Source organism: Schistocerca americana, chromosome 4 (assembly GCF_021461395.2).
Source record: "Schistocerca americana isolate TAMUIC-IGC-003095 chromosome 4, iqSchAmer2.1, whole genome shotgun sequence".
In the NCBI taxonomy this organism is placed as follows: Eukaryota; Metazoa; Arthropoda; class Insecta; order Orthoptera; family Acrididae; genus Schistocerca; species Schistocerca americana.
Window position 1 is genome coordinate 757,767,804 of NC_060122.1, and position 25,346 is coordinate 757,793,149.

A 25,346-nucleotide genomic window follows, 5' to 3' on the forward strand; every position below is an offset into this window, starting at 1 on the left:
ATAAAGTTAATATAATTTGTCAACAGATCACACATGTAGACCGGTATGACGTAACACTGGAACCAGCTTTGTAACAACTCTAAACAGCGTCCTCAGTGTGATGTCAAGCTTGGACAGGAAAAGTCCAGTTGGAACTCTGTGTATAATTATATAAGTGGATGCAATGTTTTAACTTACATTTGCTGGTATGTGTTTTGTTACACATAAAGCTCTGCAACTTTACTTATAGTAAGAGATGCATGTTCCTTATTTTAACTGGTTCTTATATGTCTTTTAACGCTGAAGATGACCATACAAGCACAGAAATCTGGATTTGCAATAAACATTATTTGCGACTGATTGCTGTACTCTTTATGGCTTGGGTAGTTCTCGATACATCCCAGCATTGAGGAAGAAATGAAGACGATATTTTGCCACATGGATCACAGGAAAACACATTTAGTTATGGATGCTAACCACCCTGAACCTAATTCTACGAAACTAACGCAATTTCTCACGGAAATGGTCCTCACTGTACCACTTGTCGTCTGCCTGTCACTCCATTTCTTGTGTCATTCCTCAGTTAATGCAGTCTCAACCTAACTATGAAGCGAATCTTGGCATGGAATATCATGGCTTCTGAGGCAAGACATGTCACAACTTATCTGATGAAGAAAATATACACTTAACGAAGACTCAAACAATTTTTATAAGGCAGTTCACTGCACCTCTCTTCACTTTATTTTTTCAATCTCATTTTCTTTCTACAAGCCGATAACATAGAAAACCATTTTCTTTATTAAATACTTCCAGCTTTTTCGTTTTGTTCATCTAGATACTGGAATTGTGAATAGTATTTCACTTCTCATGTGGGAGAACGCTACTAGGAAAATACGAGGCCCTGGTGCAATATTTGCAGTATATCACAAAAGCAAAGCAAATAACAAAATGAATATTAAGAAGGAAAAAAGTGCAAAATACATTACTGCAATTGGAAAAGGGCCTACGCTTGAATGAGAATAGGTTATTTTCCAGTGTTAGTGGACGATGTCAAGGCCCCCTGTTACTCTACATGAGCATTCTGCAACTGAATTGTGATTTTAGAACTCCAAACTCGGCACAGTTAATTGGTCATGATGTCATTGACCTAATCGCTCATTTACATGCACACTGACTTACATGCAAGCACATGATGCACACCGACAACGAGCAGTCGATTTTGACGAAAATGCCACTTGAGTAAAGGTGGCTTAAAAGAAGAAATGGGAACGGCGGCTCCGAATTTCAATGAAGACAGCAACACCCTAGGAATAGGGGACAATACTACTGAAGTTTCTGTTGAAATTCGGATGGAACTTGATAGTTCAACAAAACTCCTGAAATGTGAGGAAGAATAACGAAGCCAGTATTAATGAAATGTTGCATATGCCTACTGAAATCAGACTTTACAAGTCATTTAGAATAAAATCTCATTCAATTCTGTTTGCAATTATAGAACGGTCAGACCGTGAATACATTATCCCCATTCACGCTGTTATGAAACGATCTGGGCCAGTTGGGACGCTGGAGAGATAAATAGAATCATCCTTCCATAAATTTGGAAGAGTTTGATAGTTGCCTCTTCATCTACAATTTCAACTTTTGCTCAGTATTTTTGCTTTTCTTCAATCACGATTTGTCTTTCCAACATTTGGTATGTTTCTACTGCAGTCAACTTCGATTAGCTGAAATAAATTCTTTCATCAGTCTCTTTCTATCTCCACTGTTGCATTTCGTATCTTTGGAGGTCGATTTAGGTCACCAAGCAATGGGAATCGTTCACAGTTTTTGGAACCGTGCGGTGCTGTAATCGAGTGTATTTTCACCTTTCAGGTCCTGATTTTCGTCTGGTTCCGTTCTGTTTAATTTGGAAGGCGGTCTGGCTTTATCTAGCGTTGGTGCAAGCTGGTTCAGGGTTTCGGCAATCATAAGAAAAATGGTTGAAATCTTTCCAGCTACTTGCCTTGGTGACAATTAGGCAAACATAGAGCATATATGAGAAGTGCGTTCTAAATATCTGCACAGTAAACTTGCAATTACTTCGAATCTATACTTGCAATGATATCCTCCTGCATGGTCAAATGGAAACTCTTAAGATGCTCACTTTTTGTTAAATGGAAGCAGATTGTAAGAGCAAATATTATCTTTTAAATCCATCATGCTGCTGATTGAAAATTATCATCCTCTGTAGCATTAAAAAAGAGTCATTGCCTGGTTATAAGTTGTGTATTAAGTGTATTTTGCTCTTTGTGAGAACTTATTTATGTTTGCTACTTTGAAGACTCATGAGGACTTTGTAAATCACTTGCATTATTTTGAGACCAATATACATACATATTTATAATTTTTCTGTGAAGTATTTTGCCCAATGTAAGCCATTTCATTTATTATCTTTTCTTAATGCAGCTACAGCTGTCATGCCACAATATTGTGAATTCTTGCTGCAGGTGACTTCATCAGAAAATGGTCAGATATGGCACAAACAGGTAACTAAATTAATTACATTCTACAATCACAAACCATCAGCAGTAAAAATTCTGTTCCTTTGACTTGAATTAAATGAAGCAGCAGAAGACTGTGTTTTTAAGATGTGTTTTGGAGTTAGTGGTCTAGGAAATTATTGGTTTGCCGCACGGGGTACCCATGCAGTCTCAGGTGCCTTGCCATGGTTCGCACTTCTCCCCCCGTCGGAGGCTCAAGTCCTCCCTCAGGCATGGATGTGTGTGTGTGTTGTCCTTAGCGTAAGTTAAAGTTAGACTAAGTAGATTGTAAGCCTAGGGACTGATGACCTTAGCAGTTTGGTCCCACAAATTTCCATTTCCAAGTATTGGTTTCAGTTTTCTCTCAATACTAGATTCAGTGAGTACAAATAATAGGGAATGCCCTCCTTTGCACTGCTTGGGGCCTTAACAGAAAGCAAACAAACTGTAATTTTTGGTTAGCTTATTTGTTATTTAATGTTTGTTCATTTAGCTACACAAATTTCATTTTTTGTACATACATCAAGTAAGCATGTTTGTCTGTCACTATTCTACATATGCACCTTAATCTTTGTTCCATAGATCATGAATACGACATTTTGTTATGATGTGGAATGTGTCACTTTAACATAAGTTTTCTTTACACAAATTAATTAATTAATTAATTATTTTTACAGTTTCTACTTCATATCTAAGAATTCATCTATTGAGTGGGAGTTGTCAGTCAGAAATACTTTAATTTGATTTTAAATGTTGGTTGGCTATCTGTCAGACTTTTAACACTTTTTTGCAAATGACATAAGATTTTTGTGGCAGCATAATTCACCCATTTCTGTGCCAAAGTGAGACTTAATCCACAGTAATGAATATCATCCTTTCTTCTAGTGTTGTAGCTATGCACTTCGCTGTTATTTTTGAATTGGGATGGGTTATTAATGACAAATTTCATAAGTGAATATACAGGGCTATTACAAATGATTGAAGCGATTTCATAAAATTACTGTAGCTCCATTCATTGACATATGGTCGCGAAACACTACAGACACGTAGAAAAAATCATAAAGTTTTGTTCGGCTGAAGCCGCACTTCAGGTTTCTGCCGCCAGAGCGCTCGAGAGCGCAGTGAGACAAAATGGCGACAGGAGCCGAGAAAGCGTATGTCGTGCTTGAAATGCACTCACATCAGTCAGTCATAACAGTGCAACGACACTTCAGGATGAAGTTCAACAAAGATCCACCAACTGCTAACTCCATTCGGCGATGGTATGCGCAGTTTAAAACTTCTGGATGCCTCTGTAAGGGCAAATCAACGGGTCGGCCTGCAGTGACCGAAGAAAAGGTTGAACGCGTGCGGGCAAGTTTCACGCATAGCCCGCGGAAGTCGACGCATAAAGCAAGCAGGGAGCTAAACGTACCACAGCCGACGGTTTGGGAAATCTTACGGAAACGGCTAAAGCAGAAGCCTTACCGTATACAGTTGCTACAAGCCCTGACACCCGATGACAAAGTCAAACGCTTTGAATTTTCGGCGCAGTTGCAATAGCTCATGGAAGAGGATGCGTTCAGCGCGAAACTTGTTTTCAGTGATGAAGCAACATTTTTTCTTAATGGTGAAGTGAACAGACACAATGTGCGAATCTGGGCGGTAGAGAATCCTCACGCATTCGTGCAGCAAATTCGCAATTCACCAAAAGTTAACGTGTTTTGTGCAATCTCACGGTTTAAAGTTTACGGCCCCTTTTTCTTCTGCGAAAAAAACGTTACAGGACATGTGTATCTGGACATGCTGGAAAATTGGCTCATGCCGCAACTGGAGACCGACAGCGCAGACTTCATCTTTCAACAGGATGGTGCTCCACCGCACTTCCATTACGATGTTCGGCATTTCTTAAACAGGAGATTGGAAAACCGATGGATTGGTCGTGGTGGAGATCATGATCAGCAATTCATGTCATGGCCTCCACGCTCTCCCAACTTAACCCCATGCGATTTCTTTCTGTGGGGTTATGTGAAAGATTCAGTGTTTAAACCTCCTCTACCAAGAAACGTGCCAGAACTGCGAGCTTGCATCAACGATGCTTTCGAACTCATTGATGGGGACATGCTGCGCCGAGTGTGGGAAGAACTTGATTATCGGCTTGATGTCTGCCGAATCACTAAAGGGGCACATATCGAACATTTGTGAATGCCTAAGAAAACTTTTTGAGTTTTTGTATGTGTGCGCAAAGCATTGTGAAAATATCTCAAATAATAAAGTTATTATAGAGCTGTGAAATCGCTTCAATCATTTGTAATAACCCTGTGTGTATTGTGAAGGTACTGTGAATATCCAGAGTTCCTTAAATAAATGTCTGCAAGGTGATCTTGGGTGGGCTCCAGCTATTACTCTGATTACACACTTTTGTGCAATGAATACTTTCTCTCTTAATGACGAATTGCACCAAAATATGATGCCATATGAAAGCAGTGAACGAAAATAGGCATAGTAGGCTAATTTACTGATAATGTTATCACCAAAATTTGCAAAAATCCTATTAGCATAAGTAGCTGAGCCTAACCCTTTCATCAGATAATCGATGTGTTTCTTCCAATTCAATTTCTCATCAATGCACACACCCATAAATTTTGAGTATTCTACCCTAGCAATAGACTTCTGTTCATAGTCTATATTTATCAATGGTGTTATGCCATTTACTGTACAGAATTGTATAAACAGTGTTTTCTCAAAACTTGGTGAGTCATTTGCAGAGAACCACTTAATAATTTTCTGAAAGACATTATTTGCAATTTCCTCAGCTGATTCTTGCTTCTTGGGTGTGATTACAATACTTGTATCATCAGCAAAAGAACTAACTTGGCATCTTCATGAATATAGAGTGACAAGAAGTTAATATATATTAAGAACAATAAGGGATCCAAGACTGAACCCTGTGGGACATCATTCTTGATACTTACCCAGTTATTGGACTCTGCTAGTTTTTGTAGACTATCTGTACTGTTAATTTCAACTTTCTAAATTCCTCCAGTTAAGTATGAATTAAACCATTTGTTCACTGTCCCACTCATACCACAATACTTAAGCTTATCTAGGAGAATTTCATGATTCACACAATCAAAAGCCTTTGAGAGATTAAAAAATATCCCAATGGGTGATGTTTGGTTATTCATTGCATTTAATATTTGATCAGTGAAAGCATATATAGCATTTTCTGTTGAAAAGCTTTTCTGAAAACCAAACTAACATTTTGTTAGTACTTCATTTTTACAAATATTTGATGCTACTCTTGAATACATTACTTTTTCAAGAATTTTGGATAAAGCTGTCAGAAGTGAGATTGGGCCATAGTTGTTAGCATCAGATCTATCCCCTTTTTTATGCAATGGTTTAACAATAGCATATTTCAGTCTATCTGGAAAAATTCCCTGTTTCAGTGAGCTACCACATGTGTGGCTGAGAATGCTACTTATTTGTTGGGAACAATGTTTTAGTACTCTGTTGGAAATGCCATCAATGCCATGCAATCTTTTACTTTTGAGTGAATTCATTATTTTCCTAAGGTGGTTTAAATTTCAGTTTTATCAAATTGTGTAGGTACTACCTCTTCCATATACCGCCTTGCATTTTCTAATGAATAGCTGGAACCTATTTTGTCTACAGGACTTAAAAATGATTATTAAAATGTTTTCTACTTCTGACTTCTTGTTAACAAACTGTCCATTGTGTTTGATAGAAATACAGTCTTCCTACACTCTCTGTTGCCCTGTTTCCCTTTCAAAAATATTCCAAATTGTTTTAATTTTATTATCAGATGTACTAATCTCAGACATAATGCACATATTTCTGGACTTTTTAATCACTTTTCTTAATACAGGGCAGTAGTTTTTATAATGTTTCATTGTTTTGGGATCATTACTCCTCCTAACATTTCCCTTTTATAGTTTCAAGATTTTTTATCCCTTTAGTAAGGCATGGTTTTTTACATGGCTTCTTACAGCTATATTTCACTGTTTTCTTAGGGAAACTGTTATCAAATATGCTCAAAAAGGTATCATGAAATAGGTTAAATTTGAAATTAGCATCATGTTCCCTGTACACCTCTTCCCAGTCTAACTGTTGCAAGCTTTCCCTAAAATTTTGAAGATTTAAACTGTTAATAGAACACACTATTTTGGAGGACTGTTTTGCATTACTGTATGGAGCAATATCATATACTGCAACTAGCTGTGCATCATGATCAGACAGACCATTCTTAACAGGAAAAGTTTTTATTTGATTAAATTTATCTTGGTCTATGGAAACGTTATCTATCAGTGTGCTGCTTTCCTGTACCACCCGAGTAGGAAAATCAATAACTGATATCAAATTGAAACAACCAAGTAATACTTCAAAGTCAAGCTTTCTATCTGACTCTTTCAGAACATCTACGCTGAAATCCCCACAAACAATAATAACTTGCTTTCCTTTGTCTGACAGATAGCACATCAAAGAATCCAGGTTTTTCAAAATAGTTGAAAGTTTCCCACTGGGAACCTATACACGGCTACAATTATAAAAGTGCCTTTATTTAGTTTAAGCTCACATGCACATGCTTCTATGTGTTGCTCAATGCAAAATGTTTTCCAAATTTTTCACAGTATGACTGATTTTAACATATATGGCAACTCCTCTCTCAATAGTGTCTCTACTTACATTTGCTGAAAGCTTATATCCACCTACATTTACCATTTCCATACCTGTGACTATATGATGTTCAGACAGGCATAGTACATCTATCTCACCCTCAGTTTCTAAATCTTCTATACAAACAAGAAGCTCATCTACTTTGTTTTTTAATCCCCTGATAGTCTGATGCAATATATTAACCTTATTTTTTACTGTGCTTTTATGTGAGTCTTGTGACATACTAACATTGTTTTTAACTGTACTGTTATGAGAATCTTGTGATATTTTCACATCACTAGAACCTGCCTGTCTGAACCTTTCACTAATCTAAGTTGCAATCAATGTAGGATGACTGGATACTGATCTTAACCGAAAAAAGTACTCCAATGAGTTTCAGTGCCCCCCCCCCCCCAAAGATTTTGCTATCATTCCAGCCAGTTTACCCTTCCATTTCCTATTAAGATGCAGGCCATGTCTTGTGAAGTCCCACCTACCAATACTATCAACAGGAACCAAACCTAAGCTTGACAAAGAAGCCACCTGAAGCAGCTGATATAGCTCCATATTGATCCTCCTGATACAGCTGTTCAATTGGGGCTGGTCATACCGCATGAAAGCAGGAACCAAGCCAACATTTGTATGGTTCGTTGCAGTGCTATTTTTACCAGGTCACACTCAATATTGTAGCCCTGATCCCTATCAATACTGTTTCCCTCTCCACCCACTACCACAACATGATTTTGCTTTGTAAAACCTTTGCACAATGATCCTACATCCTCTATCACTTGGCTAAGACATGCACTGAGCTTGAAAATACTTGTGACCTGGTACCTGTTACCTAATTTTTCCTGCAAAATCTGGCCCACACCTCTTCCATGGCTACTACCTAACAACAGAACTTTCCTCCTACTTTCTACTTTTTTGCAACAATTGGTCTCTTTTAAATATTTGCAGTCAGCATTTCCATTTCTTTTCTGGGGTGTAAAAGTTCATATGTTACTGCCTAGCTTAGTAGATTAGGACTCTACTTAACTACTCAAGGTAGTAGCTGGTTTTTAACAGACAGACAGACAGACACACACACACACACACACACACACACACACACACAGACACACACACACACACACACACACACACACACACACACACACACACACACACAGACACACACACACACACACACACACATCCTTACATCTGGGTGCCTACACTATGTTATAGAGCATGGGTTTTTATCGTTGCTTTACAGCCACAAATTCTTTAATTTAAAGTGTAATCTTGTAGTGTCACCAGCTTTCTTCTGGTGATGCCTGAGATGAAAGAATTTATCAGTCTTCTGATTCAGGACTATTGCAAACCATTGCTCTTAGTGTTTTATCAAGCAGTGGGTAAAACATACATTTTTGTGTGTCATATGGTATACTTATTGCTTTCTTCTGACTGCTTTACAGCACCAGTTTGTGTCATTTAATAGCAATGCCTATAAGCTTTCACATTAATTTTTCATTTCATGCTGTCACTACTCTCCATACATATTAATGTACCACGAGTAGACAGTAGTGTAAGCTGATGGTGTCTTCTGTGGTTTTGGGTATATTTCATTTAATGGTGAAGATTAACATGAATCTCTTGTACAATGTGTTACATGATTCATATATTTCATTTTGTAAACATTGTGTCTGTAAAAATCTTAGATGTTAAAATTAAGATAATGGGAGGTAGGTTTCTAAATATGTTTGTGTAACAAAACATAAAGAGACTGAAAAGATGATGAGTGAAATTTATTGGCCAACTATTTTTCATATAGTTCATGAAATACTTCTTAAAGCATATAATTCACACTGTGACAAAAATGAAATGTTATGTAGTTAATAATTCAATGTTTTTTTTCTAGATTTGCAAATTTTGATCAGTGGAAACAAATTTGTTTTTATATAATGGTAACAGCTATTTGCAACAGTGGATTTTCCTTGCCTTCATGATGATTTAAGCGAATATGTCTAGATGTAGAAATATTTGTATAGCAACAACTTTGTAAATAAGTACACATATTTATAAAGATTCTTTACCAATAGAGTGATTGTAAAATACATAGGAGAGCACTGTAATGAAGTAGACATTATCGTTTTGAAAATTGGTAACAGTGTTGATGATCTTGCATTAATATTCTATCATCCACTAAGCAAGTTCAGGCACATCACAGACCTGCATTATCCAGAGGGATAGATTGGTGTGCATGTTTTGTAGTAAACTAAGAAGGCCACAGATGAGAGTTTCATTAAGTTTGATTAAAACACCTGTTTTGAGTTCTGAAATCCTTAGCTGAGGCATTGTTTCTAAATAAATTGGTGCTCTAATACATCACATCTTTAAGCACATAGCGGCGCATGATGTCAGCAACATACACAAGATCCTGAAGTAAATTTTCAGTTAATAAGTGAAATATTTTAGTTCACTAAGTGAGGTAATTTCTGGGATGAACTAAAGTAAAGGCAGTTACAAGCAGGGACAGGTATTTCTGATAATAATAAAAGCTTAAAATAAAATAAAAATAATTATAGACAAAATGGAAAGAAAATATGAAACAACAAAAAATATTTACTATAAAATTCATGTCAGCAAATGCAAAAAAAGGATTACATGCTAGTTAAACCAAAACACCCATATGGAAGTGAATGCTTATTACCAACATATAAAAAGAACAACTAAAAGTAGTGGAGAGGGTAATCTTGAGGAAAATTCCATGTCCATTATAAAGCAAAGACGCTTGAAATTTAAGAACTAATGATGAAGTATATCGAAATATAGAAAACATGACAGAAATATTAAAGAAAGGAAGACCGAAATATCCGGGAAATTGACCAGGTTAGATGACAATAGGCTGACAAAACTGATGTCCAAGTAACTCTGGAAATATATATTAACAACAAGTTGGATCCGAGAAGTTGAAAAATAATTAGATATACACCACATAAAATCAGAAGAAGCAGCAGAAAGAGATATTGTCAAAAGAGTTAAATTTGGAATTCCAACAGAGAAATGTAAAATGGTGTGAAGCCAGAGACATGGTGCAAAGATGAAATAGTATTGGAAGAAAGCAATAGAGGAAATAAGGCTTATTGTTATGTAGGTAATAAAATGAGAATTAAAACATGTGAAAGATTAACAGATGAAATTATAACAGACATAGGAATTAAACAAAGAGACTCATAAAGCCCACAGCTTAATAATGAACCACATTATTGATGCCATAAGAAGAAAACCAAGAAATGAAATGGGAAACAAAAGGATAAACATTACATGTGTTGATGATAATACTATAATGACAGCGAATGATGAGAATAATTTACAAATGTTACTTCACCAATTTAATAAAAGCACTACACAATATAACATGCAAATCTCATCTAAAAACAATGGATATAGTAATATAAAAAAGCTAAGCAACAAAGGGTAACTGGATACCTGCAAAATACTGTATGGAGAAACAATTTTATGACAACTGAGGGGCATCCTGTTGTGACATATGCTGCAAAAAACGAAAATGGAAAATATAAAACAAACATTATGGGGGTGGATATGAAGTTGCTAAGACAGATTTTGGAATACAAGATATAAATAAATGGATAAAGGCAAGGAAAAGTAACTGGAAGGACCATGTAGAAAGGATGGACCGACAGGACTAGTTAAAATTTTTAATTATAGATGACTGCAAGGAAAATACGTGCATGGACGATCACCCCAGAGATATAACAGCAGTTGTCCCAGTAAATCCACAGTACACCAACATAATGAGGATAGCAAACAGAGGGCAATCCTAGTCAGCAGAAGAAGAAGAGGAAGAAGGAACTGAAATTATCATGTGGTCCTTAGTTGGCCAAAAAAGAAGAAAAAAATAATCAAAATAAATAAATAAATGTAATATAAGTCCTCTAGTTTAAACATTTTTCAATGTGTGCATGTAATTTTAATGGAATAAACTCTGTAAGTGTAGTTGTAAGTAAGGCTAAAAAGCTAATTCATGTGACCTCAATTATTAGGAGACTCCGTATGGTTGGCATAACAGCCATTCTTTTCCATTTGCTCAGTGTCACGTCTCTTCACAAATAAATAATGTTGTACATTAGGTTTAGAGACTTGTAAAGATGTTTATTGATTCGACAGCAGACACACAAGAACATAAGCTGCAGAGAAATGAAGAGCTCTAAAATTAATGTACTGAACTAATAGAATCCAGATGCAGCAAAAGGATGTGTGTCGATAGTAAGGTGATTGCCGTTAAATCTGAACGTCAGTGGCTTCTGTGTGTACTCAGAAAACGGTCTTGCCAGCAAACCGGGACTCTGGGGAGGTGGCCTTCTTGAGGGCAGAGCGGCGAGGCATCTCGTCTAGTGGCGGCGGTTCGCGGCGCAGTGCGTCCTTGGCGTGCGGCGGCGAGCGCCCCAGGTATGGGGGTTCCCGTGCCAAACGCGAGGGTTCCCGCGCCAGCTGTGGGGGTTCCCGTGACAGCTGTGCGGGCTCTCGCGGCAGTGACTCATTGTCGTAGTCGGGCTCCGGGATGGCGTTAGTGCGTGGGCGGCCAGGCGGTGGTGGGCCCAGGCGGAAGGGCCGTGGGATCTCCACTGTCGGCGCAGAGCGAAAGGACGACCATGGCAGTGGCCGCGGCGCTGTGCCCACCACCGGCGACTGCACGGCCCACGGCGACGACACCCTGCGGGCAGAGCACACAACATGAGCAGCTGATAAATGACGACACGTTTGCTTGTTGGTGGCCGCTATATAAGCTCACAAAATACACTGCCTGTAAAAAACAAGTGAAGCACCCAGAAGATATGGCAGAATGTGTAGTGTAGCTTTGTGCACGTACACACCATCAGTGGGTAAGTAAATGATTAGAGCTGCAGCACAGGTAGAATGGCCATCAGAGAGTATTAGAGTTGTTCAGATTTAGTGTTGTTACCAGGCCTGGTAAGGTATAGAAGACACACAAACAGCATCAGATGTTGAGAGATCACTGTGAAAGATGCGGAGGTGCCATTTACTCTTGTGACAAAGCATTGCCACAGTCTGAAATCGACCTCATTGTGGGTCTCCATATGACTGAGTGATAGAATCGTACAATATCCAGATTTGTGAGGCATTTGGATGTGAAAGTGGCCTGATGTGGGACTACAAGCGAACATGAGACTCGTCTGGTTGAAAATATCTGACCTTCCCAAAAAGAAGATCGTTGTATTGTGTACCAAGTACATTCATAACCCCATCACATTTGTGCCTGCCATTAGATAATAAGTAATGGCTCCCTGCAATATTCCGTGTCGTACCTCACCATTGGTTGAAGGTTAGTAACAGCCAGATTGTAGTTAAGAACAAAACATTGACAACTGCATCTGGAATGGTGTCATGACCAGGAAGCATGGTGAATGGCATCACACTGTGCTCAGCAATGACTGTCATCGTCGAGTATGGTGGAGACCTGCGAAGAGGTTAAATTCTTCCAATGTTTTGGCGAGGCATAATGCTGTTACTCATGATGTGATGGTGTAGGGAGCTATGAGATACGTTTTCAGGTTGCAACTGGTAATGACTGGGAAAACTTTGACGGCACAACGGTATGTCACGGATATCATGCTTCCTCATATGCACCTCTCATGCAACAGTATCATGGTGCCATTTTTCAACAGGATGAAGTTCATCCATGCATCCCACATCTGTCTATGAAGTGTACATACGATGCTCAAAATCCTAGATCTGTTCCCAAAAGAATATATGTGGGACCAGCCAAGATGTCAACTCCATCCATATCGCAGTATCCAGGTTATCAAGGAGCAGTTACAATGTTTGTGGTCCAGCTCGCTTCAGGAGGGGATAAAACAGCTTCATGCTACCCTTGCCAACCCAGTCGGTGCACGGTTCCTCACCAGAAAGGCTGCAACATCACACTGATAAATGGGCTGCCAAGTTCTTTCTATATTGGACTCGTTTTTATAATCACTGCAATAACTTCACATAACCTTTGTTTCATTTCGTTTCCACCTCCTCTACGGGGAGCTTCGCTTTTTTTTTTTTTTTTTTTTTTTTTTTTGTCAGGCCTTGTATTAGTCACACCTCGAAAGTGCACACTGGTCTCCTAGGACTTGTACCGGGTGTTTCTGTTCCCACCGCTGTAGTACAACAAGGTCTTCAAGTGGTTTTTATGCGCCAGTCAGCCTGAAATCTGTTCTGTACTCTAAGTCTATTTAGAGACGTGACACAGTGGTAGAAACGATACATCGCATTTCGACGTGCCCATCACCACACAGTGAATTAAGTTCCCCGACTTATTGATGTGCTGATGCAGGCCGACCAAAGTGTCTCCAAGGAATGAAGAACCACCCGCTGCCATGTAACACATGGTATGAACGAATGGCGGTCACAAAAAAAGTCTTAATCGACAGTGCGCGGAGAAAAGCGTCACACCTTGTCAATAACAATTGCTTTCAAAACCTAGAGGAACTGTTGTTGTCAGAGAATACAGGTCCATCTTATACTTCTGCCAAGCGAACATTCTGAAAAGAACGTCAGGAGATGAACTTTTGGAGTGAAGTACACCGCCAAAAGCCATTGCTCACAGCAACACTCACGGCTGCAGGTCTTCGTGGGCCCCAACACAAAAACTGCACAGTATCTGATTGGAAGTGTGTAGTGTTGTCCGACGAGTTTTGGCTTTGCCTCTCTTCAAATGATGCAAGGTGATCAGTGCGCCAAAGGGTGCATTGCACAAAGGCATCAGTCCACTGGAAATGTATGTGTGACGTTTCGGCGGTATTTTACAACCCATGACTTGGACCCGCTCACGTCTTCCTTGCATGCACAGAACAGCACACTTACAGAGGGTGAACAAGTATACGAAAACATAAAAAAAACTAGACACAGTACCTTGCTTAATACGGTGAAGGAAACCAGTCGGCATTCGAAATGGCTTCCAGTTCTCTCTGTATCGTTTTCAAGGCATTCTTGTTCCTGTAAAATATCGACAAGTTCAGGCAACGATGAACAGTGTCGATAGTGATCACGTTCCCTTCTATTCAAACTAGACCACAAAGGCTGAGTAATATTGAGATCTGGTGATTGAGGTGGTCAAGGGGATGGGAAAATTCTTCCTCGTGCTCACCAAACCAGTCCTGGACGATGCGAGATGCGTGAGCAGGGGTCCTGTCGCCTTCGAACACGGCATCAGCATTGGGGAAAAAAAGCATTACACTGTGGGATGGACATGACCAGCCAAGATAGTCACACAATCCTTGGCTGTGATGGAATACCACGATGTTGCTGCCTAAATTATCACCAAAACCCCTCCATGTTTCACTCTTGTGTCGTAAACTCAACCAGAAGTTGGAAACAGTGTGGAACAAGACTCATCCGGCCAGTTCACTTTTTTCCATTGCTCCAGCGTTCAGATTTTCTGGTTTCGCCACCACGTTTGATCTGTTACTGGCATTTGCATCACTGATGAGTGGTCTTGAAGTTCTAGTTCAAATGGTTATTAGCACGATGCGATTTAACTTCTTAGGTCATCAGTCGCCTAGAACTTAGAACTAATTAAACCTAACTAACCTAAGGACATCCATGCCCGAGGCAGGATTCGAACCTGCGACCGTAGCGGTCGCTCGGCTCCAGACTGTAGCGCCCAGAACCGTACGGCCACAACGGCCAGCAGTTCCAGTTCGTCCTGATATTCCTCGCTTATGGAATGACCTTCGTGTTGTTTTGGCACTGACAGATGTGACGTCTCCTGGCAAGACATTCACAAAATGGTTGTAATACATGTGAAAAAAAGAAACATTTATCTGTATTATTATTATTATTATTATTATTTCATTTCTGTATGAACGGTTGTCGATTATGTAGACTCTGTAAAAAAAGAAATAATCTTTTTTCATTTTTATTTTTGTACAATAATTATGTATCTATATTTTGCAAACAACGTCTGTGGTCGGCGAATATAGATTCGAAGCAGACAATGATAATTAAAAAAGATAAAAAGGATGCATATTAAATTGCCTATAAATAGTGGAGGTTAAAAGATTACTCTCTCCGTCTTCTTGCAGCCGTTCAAGTTGTAAGAGCCTGTAACGCTCAATTAAGTGCTTGGTTAGCTTTCTTTTGTTCCTTGTTTGAGAAAGACGCCATTGGAGGCTGACGAATGAAAATGGTGTGTACTTTAAATTTATGTTGATTTTTGAATACAGAAATTGTTAAAAATACTTTTAATAATTTGTTGCTAGCTTGCCCAATATTTCATTCCATATTTTTTGTCGTTTTCAGCATATTTAGAATTTTTCATGACGTAGAGCTGTGCAGCGATCGCGGGAGCCACTGCTGCGGCAAATTCAAATTAAATTGAATGAAAGCAGTTTTCCCGCAACTAAGCAGGCAGGTAACGGTACATTAAAATTATTTCTTTCAGCTTACCAGAGACCTGAGAAGTGAATGGTGGATTTTATTATGTCATTTTCGGGTGGACAAGGGCAACTGCTATTACAATATCAGTGACGTAAATAATTTAATTAAATCAGAGCAATAAAATTTTACTTGTTTGATGTCAAAGACGGCTGTGATGAAACCTGTTCTGGCTAATAATACAAAAACCAAATTTAATTTTTAGTTTCATGCTCTCGTCTGTAGTGGCAATCAATAGTGTTCGTATATTAAAAAATTCACTGCAGCTTTTACGTTTAGCGAACATAGGATACTGTAACTTCTGTACATGTAATAAGAGTAATTGCCGGCCGGTGTGGCCGTGCGGTTCTAGGCCCTTCAGTCTGGAACCGCGTGACCGCTACGGTCGCAGGTTCGAATCCCGCCTCGGGCATGGATGTGTGTGATGTCCTTAGGTTAGTTAGGTTTAATTAGTTCTAAGTTCTAGGCGACTGATGACCACAGAAGTTAAGTCGCATAGTGCTCAGAGCCATTTTAACCAATAAGAGTAATTTTCAGTGCATTTCAGAGATGAAAGTAGAGAAGGACATGTTTAATTTCGTAATTAGTTACAGTACTGATAACGTGTTTAATTTCTAACAAGCCAGATCAGGGTTATATAAAAATAGTTTGCAAATTAAAGATCATACGTGCACAGCAGGAAATCTTTTAGTGTTGTGCGAATCCCCACGTAATAGATCAAGGTGCACAAAGTTAAAATATTTTCAACTGCAGAAACTAATCGTGAGAATAGCATTTTATCTGTTGTGCTCGCAACAATAAGCAATATACAGTTAATTAAAATATTATGCCATATAAACTGCATATAAAGTCAAAAGCGCGGTGGGGACTACGCGATACAGAGCTCGCCGTCGCGACGTTCTGTTCTGCAGTGACTTCTGCAGTCGTAGTCTTCTTATTTTTCGTCACCTCTTCAGTGACTGCCTGTCATGATTACTCAACGCACACTTCCGTCAGCGTTTAGATTTAACGGATGATCTTTTCCCGGTTTCCCTGTATGCTGTAAAATTTTCGACACAGTGCCTCTTGTGACACCAAAAATTCGCCTACCTTGGTTACGGAAGCACCCTACATACGAGCAACAGTAATTCGTCCACGATCGAATTGACTCAGCTCCGGCATTATGTTTCCACAACTATACAGAACACTGGTCTGACCATGACTGATACTTACAACGTATTGAGGGCATTACATAAGTGCCGTTCGTGGTCAAATACATCATCGCAACGTGAAGGCTTGGCTAACGTCTATATGTTCAGCCATGCCTTTCTCCCGGTGTTTCCATGTTTTTGCCAATCTCTGTGCGTTATTGTTAAGACGAACACCTAAGGCACCCTATCGCACCTTCACTGCCCCACTAAATCACCTGATCTTAATAGAAAATGTTTGGAACTATCGGGAACAGCGATCTATATGTTCCAACCAATACCCCGCAATTTGGTAGCTCTAAGCTATGCAGTCACCAATCTTCAGCTGGTTATGGCATACGTGAAGAAACTTGTGAACTCTGTCCCTCGTCGAATTGAGGCCGTTATTAACACTACAGGCGTTGTTACACGTTAGCAGCGTGTTGTCTACTCCAGGAAGGTGAGTAATTCTGTGTCTTTTGTGCTTATCAACATGTAACAATATCAATATGCCCTATCATTTCTTTAGAAATATATACAAAGATCTTTGATCCGTTGATGATATGATGTACGGTTATTTTTATTGATTACTACTTATTACGCGTCATTGGTTAATAATCTGTCCCATATACTCGGTGAGATGAGGAATAAAATCGATCTAAGGTTCAAGTTATTTTTATGTCACCCCTTCACTGCCTAGCCTGTCCCTAAAGATGCTAAAAGTCTCTTAGCCAACACTAAGTCATATACGTGCCAAGTTCGTTTGACATTGCGCCAGTGCTTATTTGTCGACTCCCACGCCCGGGTTCCCGGGTTCGATTCCCGGCGGAATCAGGGATTTTTCCCCCTCGTGATGACTGGGTGTTGTGTGATGTCCTTAGGTTAGTTAGGTTTAAGTAGTTCTAAGTTCTAGGGGACTGATGACGATAGATGTTAAGTCCCACAGTGCTCAGAGCCATTTGAACCATTTTTTTTATTTGTCGACTCTCATCTCCAACAAGTAAGGTCTCTAAGAGTGCCTTACCTTTATCTCACTTTTTCGTAAATAGCAATCCATATGTGTGCCAAGATATGTTGAAGTTTCACCATGCATTCCAGAGTTACACCGATCAGCCATAACGTTATGACTACCGACCTATTATCGATACAAATCCTTCCATGCGGTAGCATCACCTGGCGAGGAATGACTGCTAGTCAGACACACGCACGGTGCGAGTGTGTTGAATGGGGAAGGCACACGATGTATGCGAGTTTGACCAACTCCGACTCAAAGGAAGGGCTCGGCGCTTGTTGGTGACGTCACGTCAGCTAGGCACGGCGAACGCCAGGTCTGTTGCAGGCAGAAACGCCTGGGCGACCTGATCACTATAAATCTCTTATTTTTGGACAAAATGTTTGGTATTTTTTTGGATTCCGAAGTTTTATTTAGATGAAAGATTTTCTTACTATCATAAAGCTACAAATGAAGATCATAGTTCTGTATTACTGAATCCTGCCGAAACAAACGTAGATCAATATGAGAAGATGCTTTGCCCCATTCCAAGCTTCGGAAATTTTACATTCAAGTAACTATATTTACTTGATCCAATTCGTTATCGAACCTTACCCCAACCCCCTTACAATTAACTCGTTTCTTTTATTTATTTTTTTTATTTTCGTTTGACATCGTCACTGGAAATGTGAACTAATTTACGCGTGTAAATGTCCAACTGTTGCCAGTCAATAGATTATAGTCGTTTTCAACGAAAGGAATTCTAAACAGGAAACAAAATAGCTTCATACATCGAAAATACTGCTGAGCTTAAACTTTTCTAAACATGCACATTAGAAAAGATAAATATTCCGCTCTTGCAACTGGAAGGAAAAACTTTATAAGATAAAAAAAAAATTATTTGATAAAACAAGTATCTCTCTTTTGCCTCTTCTCCTGTCCCCCACCCCCTCGCCTAACGTGAGCAATCGCAAGATATTTCATTAACATTCAGTGCTCCTCACCCCATAGTCAACCAAGATACCTAAAGAAGAGCACCAATATGTTCACAGTTTCTTGTAAAAGCAACCCAGTACAAACGTAACTTCCTCAGATTTACAAGTAAGGTAAAGAAGCACGAATTCTGTTGCTGCTAGACCATGAAGTTGTTTTTGTATGTCAATCCTTAAAACAGGTGGAAATTTAAGTTCACGAGTACACTATTTGTTAAGAAGTGTAATGAATTGCACAATTAACTGATTGCAGAAATCTCTCAGAACAATGTGTGTTGGTCAACTACCGCCAATAGTTTCACATTTTCCTGTGTCAGAGAGGGAGACACCACCATTATGAGTATGCCTGCAACAGACCTGGCGTTCGCCGTGCCTAGCTGACGTGACGTCACGAACAAGCGCCGAGGCCTTCCTTTGAGTCGGTGTTGGTTTGACCGAGGGCGGATTGTGGTGGTCCGGAGGCTCGGCACGAGCATTTCGTAAGTTGCACGACTTGTCGGGTGTTCGAGGAGTACTGTGCTGAGTGTCTTCAAGTGGTGAAACCAGGCTGTAACCACATCTTCCCGGCCTACAACGTATGACATGTATAATGAGGGGTGACCGTCCAACAACACGTCCCGACATCCTGGGGTTGGACGGTCACCCCTCATTACATATGTCATACGTCGTAGGCTGGGAAGACTGACAAAATAGGACAGGCAGCGAACTGTGGCGAAACCAACATCAGACTTTAATGCTGGGCAGAGTACAAGTGTGTCTGAACACACGGTTCACCGAACACTCCTATCGTTGGACCTCCGCTGCGGACGACCCAAGCATGTGCCAATGTTAACACCACGACATCGGCAACTACGACTGAAATGGGCACGCAACCATCGGCGCTGGACGTTGGCGCAGTGACAGAGCGTTCCATGATCTGATGAATCCTGAGAACTTCTTCATCATGCCGATGGGAGGGCGCGAATCCGTCGTCTTCGAGGGAAACAGCTCCTTGACACCTGTACTGCAGGACGGAAACAAGCTGGCGGCGGCTCCACCAAGCACTGGGGAATTCACGTGGGCATTTTTCAGCAAGATACTACAGAAGTAATGACACTTTCTGCGGACCTGGCCATCATTTTGCAGGACAATGCTCAAGCACGTACGGTGCAAGCTGTTACTGATTTGTTTGACTGATGGGGCTGCTAAGTAATATACCACCTACTGTACTCCCCTGTAAGCCCTCGTGAGTTAAACTAGATTTCTAAACTGAAGGAAACACTTCACGGCATTCGCTTCAGAACTGCTACAAATTTGTCGGGCAATAGACCGCGCCGCTTGAACTGTCAACACAACTGGCACTGCTAAGAGTATCCTCATCGCTGGCCACAGTTTATACACAATGGTGGTGACCACTTAGAAGGTCAGTAAAACTTTGAAACACGTATCTATTTTTTATGAGCTGTAAATGAATAGTTGCCACTATTAAAGTTCCAGTCCTCGTATAAAGGAAATCTAGATTATGCTACAGGTTCAGTAACAATGGAAGTAGATGGGAGTAGAGTGATGGTATCCTTTATTGGAGAACAGGGTTGACAATGGAAGAACAGAAATCAATGCCAATAGGTTACTGCAAGAAGAAAAAGTACATTTAGGAGCATAATGAATGAATACGAGATGGCAATGGAGATAGATCGTGTAAATCTTCACGGAAAATGCACTCTTTGCAATGTCAGGTTGCTGACGATCGTCAGATTCCCCAGTTATTCATTTACTTTTAGTATTGTCAATCTTCTTCTTATACCAGCCAGAACTGTGTCTTTTATTTTTGATATTCTTCACTTTCAGAAGACAGCAAGGCCTCAGGGTACGTGCAATCTTCGCAATATCACGTGGTTAACGATCAACAGATGCCTGCGGTTTGGATAATAATACTCTAGTTTTCTTCTCTTGTAGTCAGTCTGGCCTATACTTTCATCTTCAATATTCTTCACTGAGGAAGTAAGTAGACTGTATTAGAAATCAGTAGTTAATAAAGTGTTATGGATTTTGCAATAAGAAAAATAGCAAAGGAGATAAACTAATCAGTTCTGAAAGAAGTTTGTATGAGATACTTGGCGATGGGAGGTATAATGTTTTGTGAAAACGTGTGGTGGTACTTGGAGTAAGTATTTATAGATTCTCGGATTCGACTAGTAAAAGCACTTCAAATGTGGTGCTATCAAAGAAAATTTTAAGTTGATAAATAAAGTACGAAATAAAGAAGGGCTAAAGAGAATAGATGAAGGTAGAAGCAGGTATTTGTAAAGGGGAGGGGGAGGCGATGTGGGGGTCACAATCCTCTTCCGAAAAATAACATGTCACAAAAAGCCTTTATATAACATTTTAATTATAAATCTTAGAAGTTCCCCAGAACATAATCACGAGTTGCGCCTGTTTGGTTATCGGTACAGCTAGTAAGGGATCCAGGAATAGTTCAATTTGTGCTGGAAGGAGCGACAGAGAGGAAATGTGGTGTGGGTAGATAAAGACTAGGACATGCAAATCACATTATAGAGGAAGTTGCCTGTAATAATTACACAAACAATAAAAGAGGATGCAACGTGTAAAAATTAGGCAATGAGGAAAAGAGACCTCCAAAAAGTCACTCGAAACACAGTTGATTTAAAAAAAATCTTTGGTAGACGAGAAAGAAGAAGTGACAGAGAAAAAGGACATCCTTAATGAGAACTATAAACCAAATCTATGGGTTATATATTTAGCGTGGGACTACGTTGGAGTCCATGGTTTGTTGAATAACTGATTTCATCAGCTAATGTATACCGAGCTGACAGAAGTCATGGGATACCTCCTTATACTGTGTCGATCATCCTTCTGCCCGGCGCAGTGCAGCAACTCGACGTGGCATGGAACCAACACTCGTTGAAAGTCCCCTGCAGAGTCTCTATAGCACCTCTTCCCATCGTACTATCTGTCTCACATCGGTGTCCAGCAAGCTCTTGGAATCCATCCTTACCCGGCGCATCCATCACCACCTCCACCAAAACCACCTCCTCCCCAACACCCAATGTGGCTTTCGACCTTCCTTCTCAGCCGATGACCAACTCCTCCGCCTCACTCATCTCCTCTCCCTCCAGCTTAACTCCCGTCGCTCCACCATTTTTGTCTCCCTCGACCTCGAAAAAGCCTACGACCGTGTCTGGCATCCTAGTCTCCTATTTAAACTCCAAACCTACGCCCTTCCTGTCAACTACATCCATCTGATGGCCTCCTTCCTCTTCCGCCGCCCCTCCTATGTTACCATCCATAATGCCAATTCCCACACCTTCTACCCCTCTGCAGTTGTGCCCCAGGGCTCTGTCCTCTCCCCTCTCCTCTACCTCCTGTACACTGCAAATATGCCCCAACCCCCCCCCCCCCCCACTACACGTCTGGCAATATGCCGATGACACCACATTCCTCACCCTCGATCCTACCCCCCAAAAGTCCAAACGCCTTATCCAGAATCACCTTGACCTTTTTGCTGCATGGTGTAACCAGTGGCCCCTGAAAATCAATCCTTCCAAGACCCAGGCGATCATCATAGGTTGTACCACTCGCTCATTCTGGCTCCTGAATTTCTCCCTTACCGTCTGTGCCCGTCCTGCCCACCTCACCCCCACCCTCACCTACCTTGGCCTCACAATTGACCGTCAACTCACCTGGATCCCTCATCCCTGCTCCATCCAATCCAAAGCCCACAACCGCCTCCAACTCCTCAAACTCCTCTCTGGCCAGACATGGGCGTTGCACCCCTCTACCATCCTCCACATCTACAAATCCTTAATCCGTTCCATCCTTTGTTATGCCACCCACCTGGATATCTGCCCTTCCCAAATTCTATAAGTCCCTCCAGATCCTTGAGTGTCATGCACTCCGCCTCGCCTTCCGTATACACCTCCCGTCCCCCACGGGGATCCTCTATGACCTCATTCCTTTCCTCCATCTGTTCCTATTCCTGGAACATATCTGCATACTCTACACCTCCCGCCGCTTTGATCCTCCTCACCCCTTGGTTGCCCCTGTCCTCTCCCATCCCTGCCCCCTGCCACGCCTTCACTGTTGTGTCCCCCCTACCCTCCATCTCTACACCCTTCATCTCCTTTCCCAAGGTGGCTTCCATCAACTCCGCCCCCCCCCATATTGTGCCCTCTCTCCCTCCATTTATCCCTCGTATCAACTCTGATCCCCCCCCCCCTCATTTCCTCTGTCCTTTTCCTGGGCTCCCTCTTCCCCCCCTTTCATCCTCTTTTTTCCCCACCTACCCGCTCTCTGCCCCCTTCTCTCCCCCAAGTCCTTTTGCATTTCCCTCCTCTGCCTTTTCCCATTCCCTCTCGCATCTGCTTTGCCCCCCCCCCCGCCCCCCTTATGCGTCCTCTACCTCCTTCGGTTCCCCCCCCCCTTTCGTTTTTCCTCTCCTCCCTCCTTGTTTTCCCCCTAATCTGTCCAGGTCCCCCCCCCCCCCCCCCCCTCAAATGCCTTTGGCTATGGTGTGTCATCTTTGTGCTGACATTTTAGTGCAGTGTTTACAGTTAGTGTTCAGTGTTGTGTGTCTTTTCCGAAGTGTTGCGAACGGACATCATACTGTCACTGGGTGTGATTTTTATATCTCTTGCGAACAGAAACCAGACTGTCGCCATGTTTTTTTAATTGTCTGTCTACTATGTTACCTGTCTGCTTCCTGTGTATTTCATTGGCATTGCCAACCCTTTGTTTTATGTTTTAACTTTCCACACTTTTCCGCCGTTTTACAATTTAAGTCACTGTTTTATCGCCTGCTTTTATTGTTTCTTATCTTCTTATTACGTTTTAAAAAGTCTGTAAGCTCCAGAGCAGCGCACTAAGCTGCTGCCAGCCCGCCCCCTTAGGGGGGAATCGCAATTCAATAAAGGAAAAAAAAGACTCTATAGCAGTCCATAATTGCGAAAGTATTGCCGGTGCAGGTTTAGCGGAACAACTGATCTCTCGATTATGTGCCATAAATGTTCGTTGGGATTCACATCGGGCGATCTGAGTGGCCAAATCATTCGCTCGAACTGTCCAGAACATTCTACAAACCAGTCAAACAATTGTTGCCCGGTGACAGGGAGCACTGTCATCCACAACAGTTCCACCGTTGTTTAGGAACATGAAGTCCATGAATGGCTGCAAATGGTCTCCAAGTCAATGATTGGTTCAGTTGGACCAGAGGACCCAGTCCATTCCATGAAAACACAGCCTACATCTTTATGGAGCCTCCACCAGTTTGCTCAGTGCCTTATTGACAACTTGGGTTCATGGCTTTGTGGGTTCTGCGCCACACTCTAACCCTATCATCAGCTCCTACCAACTGAAATCGGGACTCACCTGACCAGACAACGGTTTTCCAGTTGTCTAGGGTCCAACCGATTTGGTCACGAGCTCAGAAGGCGCGCTGCAGGCTATGTCATACTCTTAGCAAAGGCAATCCCGTCGGTCATCTGCTGCCACAGTCCATTAACACCAAATATGGAAGCACCTCGTACGTCCCACATTGATTTCTGCGGTTATTTCACGCAGCGTTGCTTGTCTGTTAGCACAGACGATTCTACGCAAACGCCGCTGCTTTCGGTCGTTAAGAAATGGCCGTCGGCCACTGAATTGTCCGTGGTGAGAGGTAATGCCTGAAATCTGATATTGTCGGCACATTCTTGACACTGTAGCTCTCGTAATATAGAATCCCCTAACGATTTCCGACATGGATTGTCCCATGTGTCTAGCTCTAGTTACCATTCCGCATTCAGAGTGTGTTACTTTCTGTCGTGCGGCCATAATCAGGTCAGAAACCGTTTCACATGAGTCACCTCAGTACAAATGACGGTACGGTCAATGCACTGTCATTATATACCTCGTGTACGCGACACTGTCGCCATCTGTATATTTTCATATCGCTATCCCATGACTTTTGTCGTCTCAGTGTAAGCTCTAATTTGTCAAGTTTAAAAAAGACTGTGTGCTAAGAAACCTTTATTTCAGTTGCGTCCAACTAATTTCCTGAATTAATATGGGCTAGAATTATGACCCAGAGGTGAAAGTTGGTGTGAACACATTGGGAGCCAACATAGCTGCCTTTACAACATATTCTCGCAACAAGGGGTACACGGCCGTCGAGAAGCTTCTAGATGTGAGGGCAGAGGAATACAGTCACCAGTTCCTAAAGTTAAGACCTAGAACACCTGTGAAGACCACTCCTTCCCTGCAAGAATGGAACCGTCCTTTTCTCCGGGCTTGGAGTAGACGCAAAACATAAAATAGTGTGAAGCTTTTTGAGATCTAACAAGCATTCTTTCTTGAGTTGCAGAGCTCGGCCCGAGGCAAGATGCAGGAATTAACACTGTACAGCACCATAGGTATTGTAAGAAATAGATCTAGCTGAAACAATAGTTACTCGTCCCTGAACTGAGGTCATAAGTAAGGCCGCCTTCTGATTTTTGGGAAGTCGGCGTTGGGACTGGGCACTCGACGGTAGCTCGCGTGAGTGCTCGATGGGAACAACAACATAGTTGAACAGATATTGTGAAGTCTATCATGACTAGAACTACAGAGAAACTGACAG

General features: G+C 41.2%; 1 protein-coding gene across 2 annotated transcripts in view; it reads right to left on the minus strand.

The window, feature by feature from the left end:
- Positions 1–8,927: 8,927 nt before the first annotated feature.
- LOC124613148 overlaps positions 8,928–25,346 on the minus strand; it is a 192,761-nt gene continuing 176,342 nt past the window's right edge. For both annotated transcript variants that reach the window (XM_047141766.1, XM_047141768.1), the window contains exon 7: positions 8,928–11,874. In XM_047141766.1, coding sequence (XP_046997722.1) covers positions 11,475–11,874 — 400 coding nt within the window. In that variant the 3' untranslated portion in view covers positions 8,928–11,474. The remainder of the gene's footprint in view (positions 11,875–25,346) is intronic.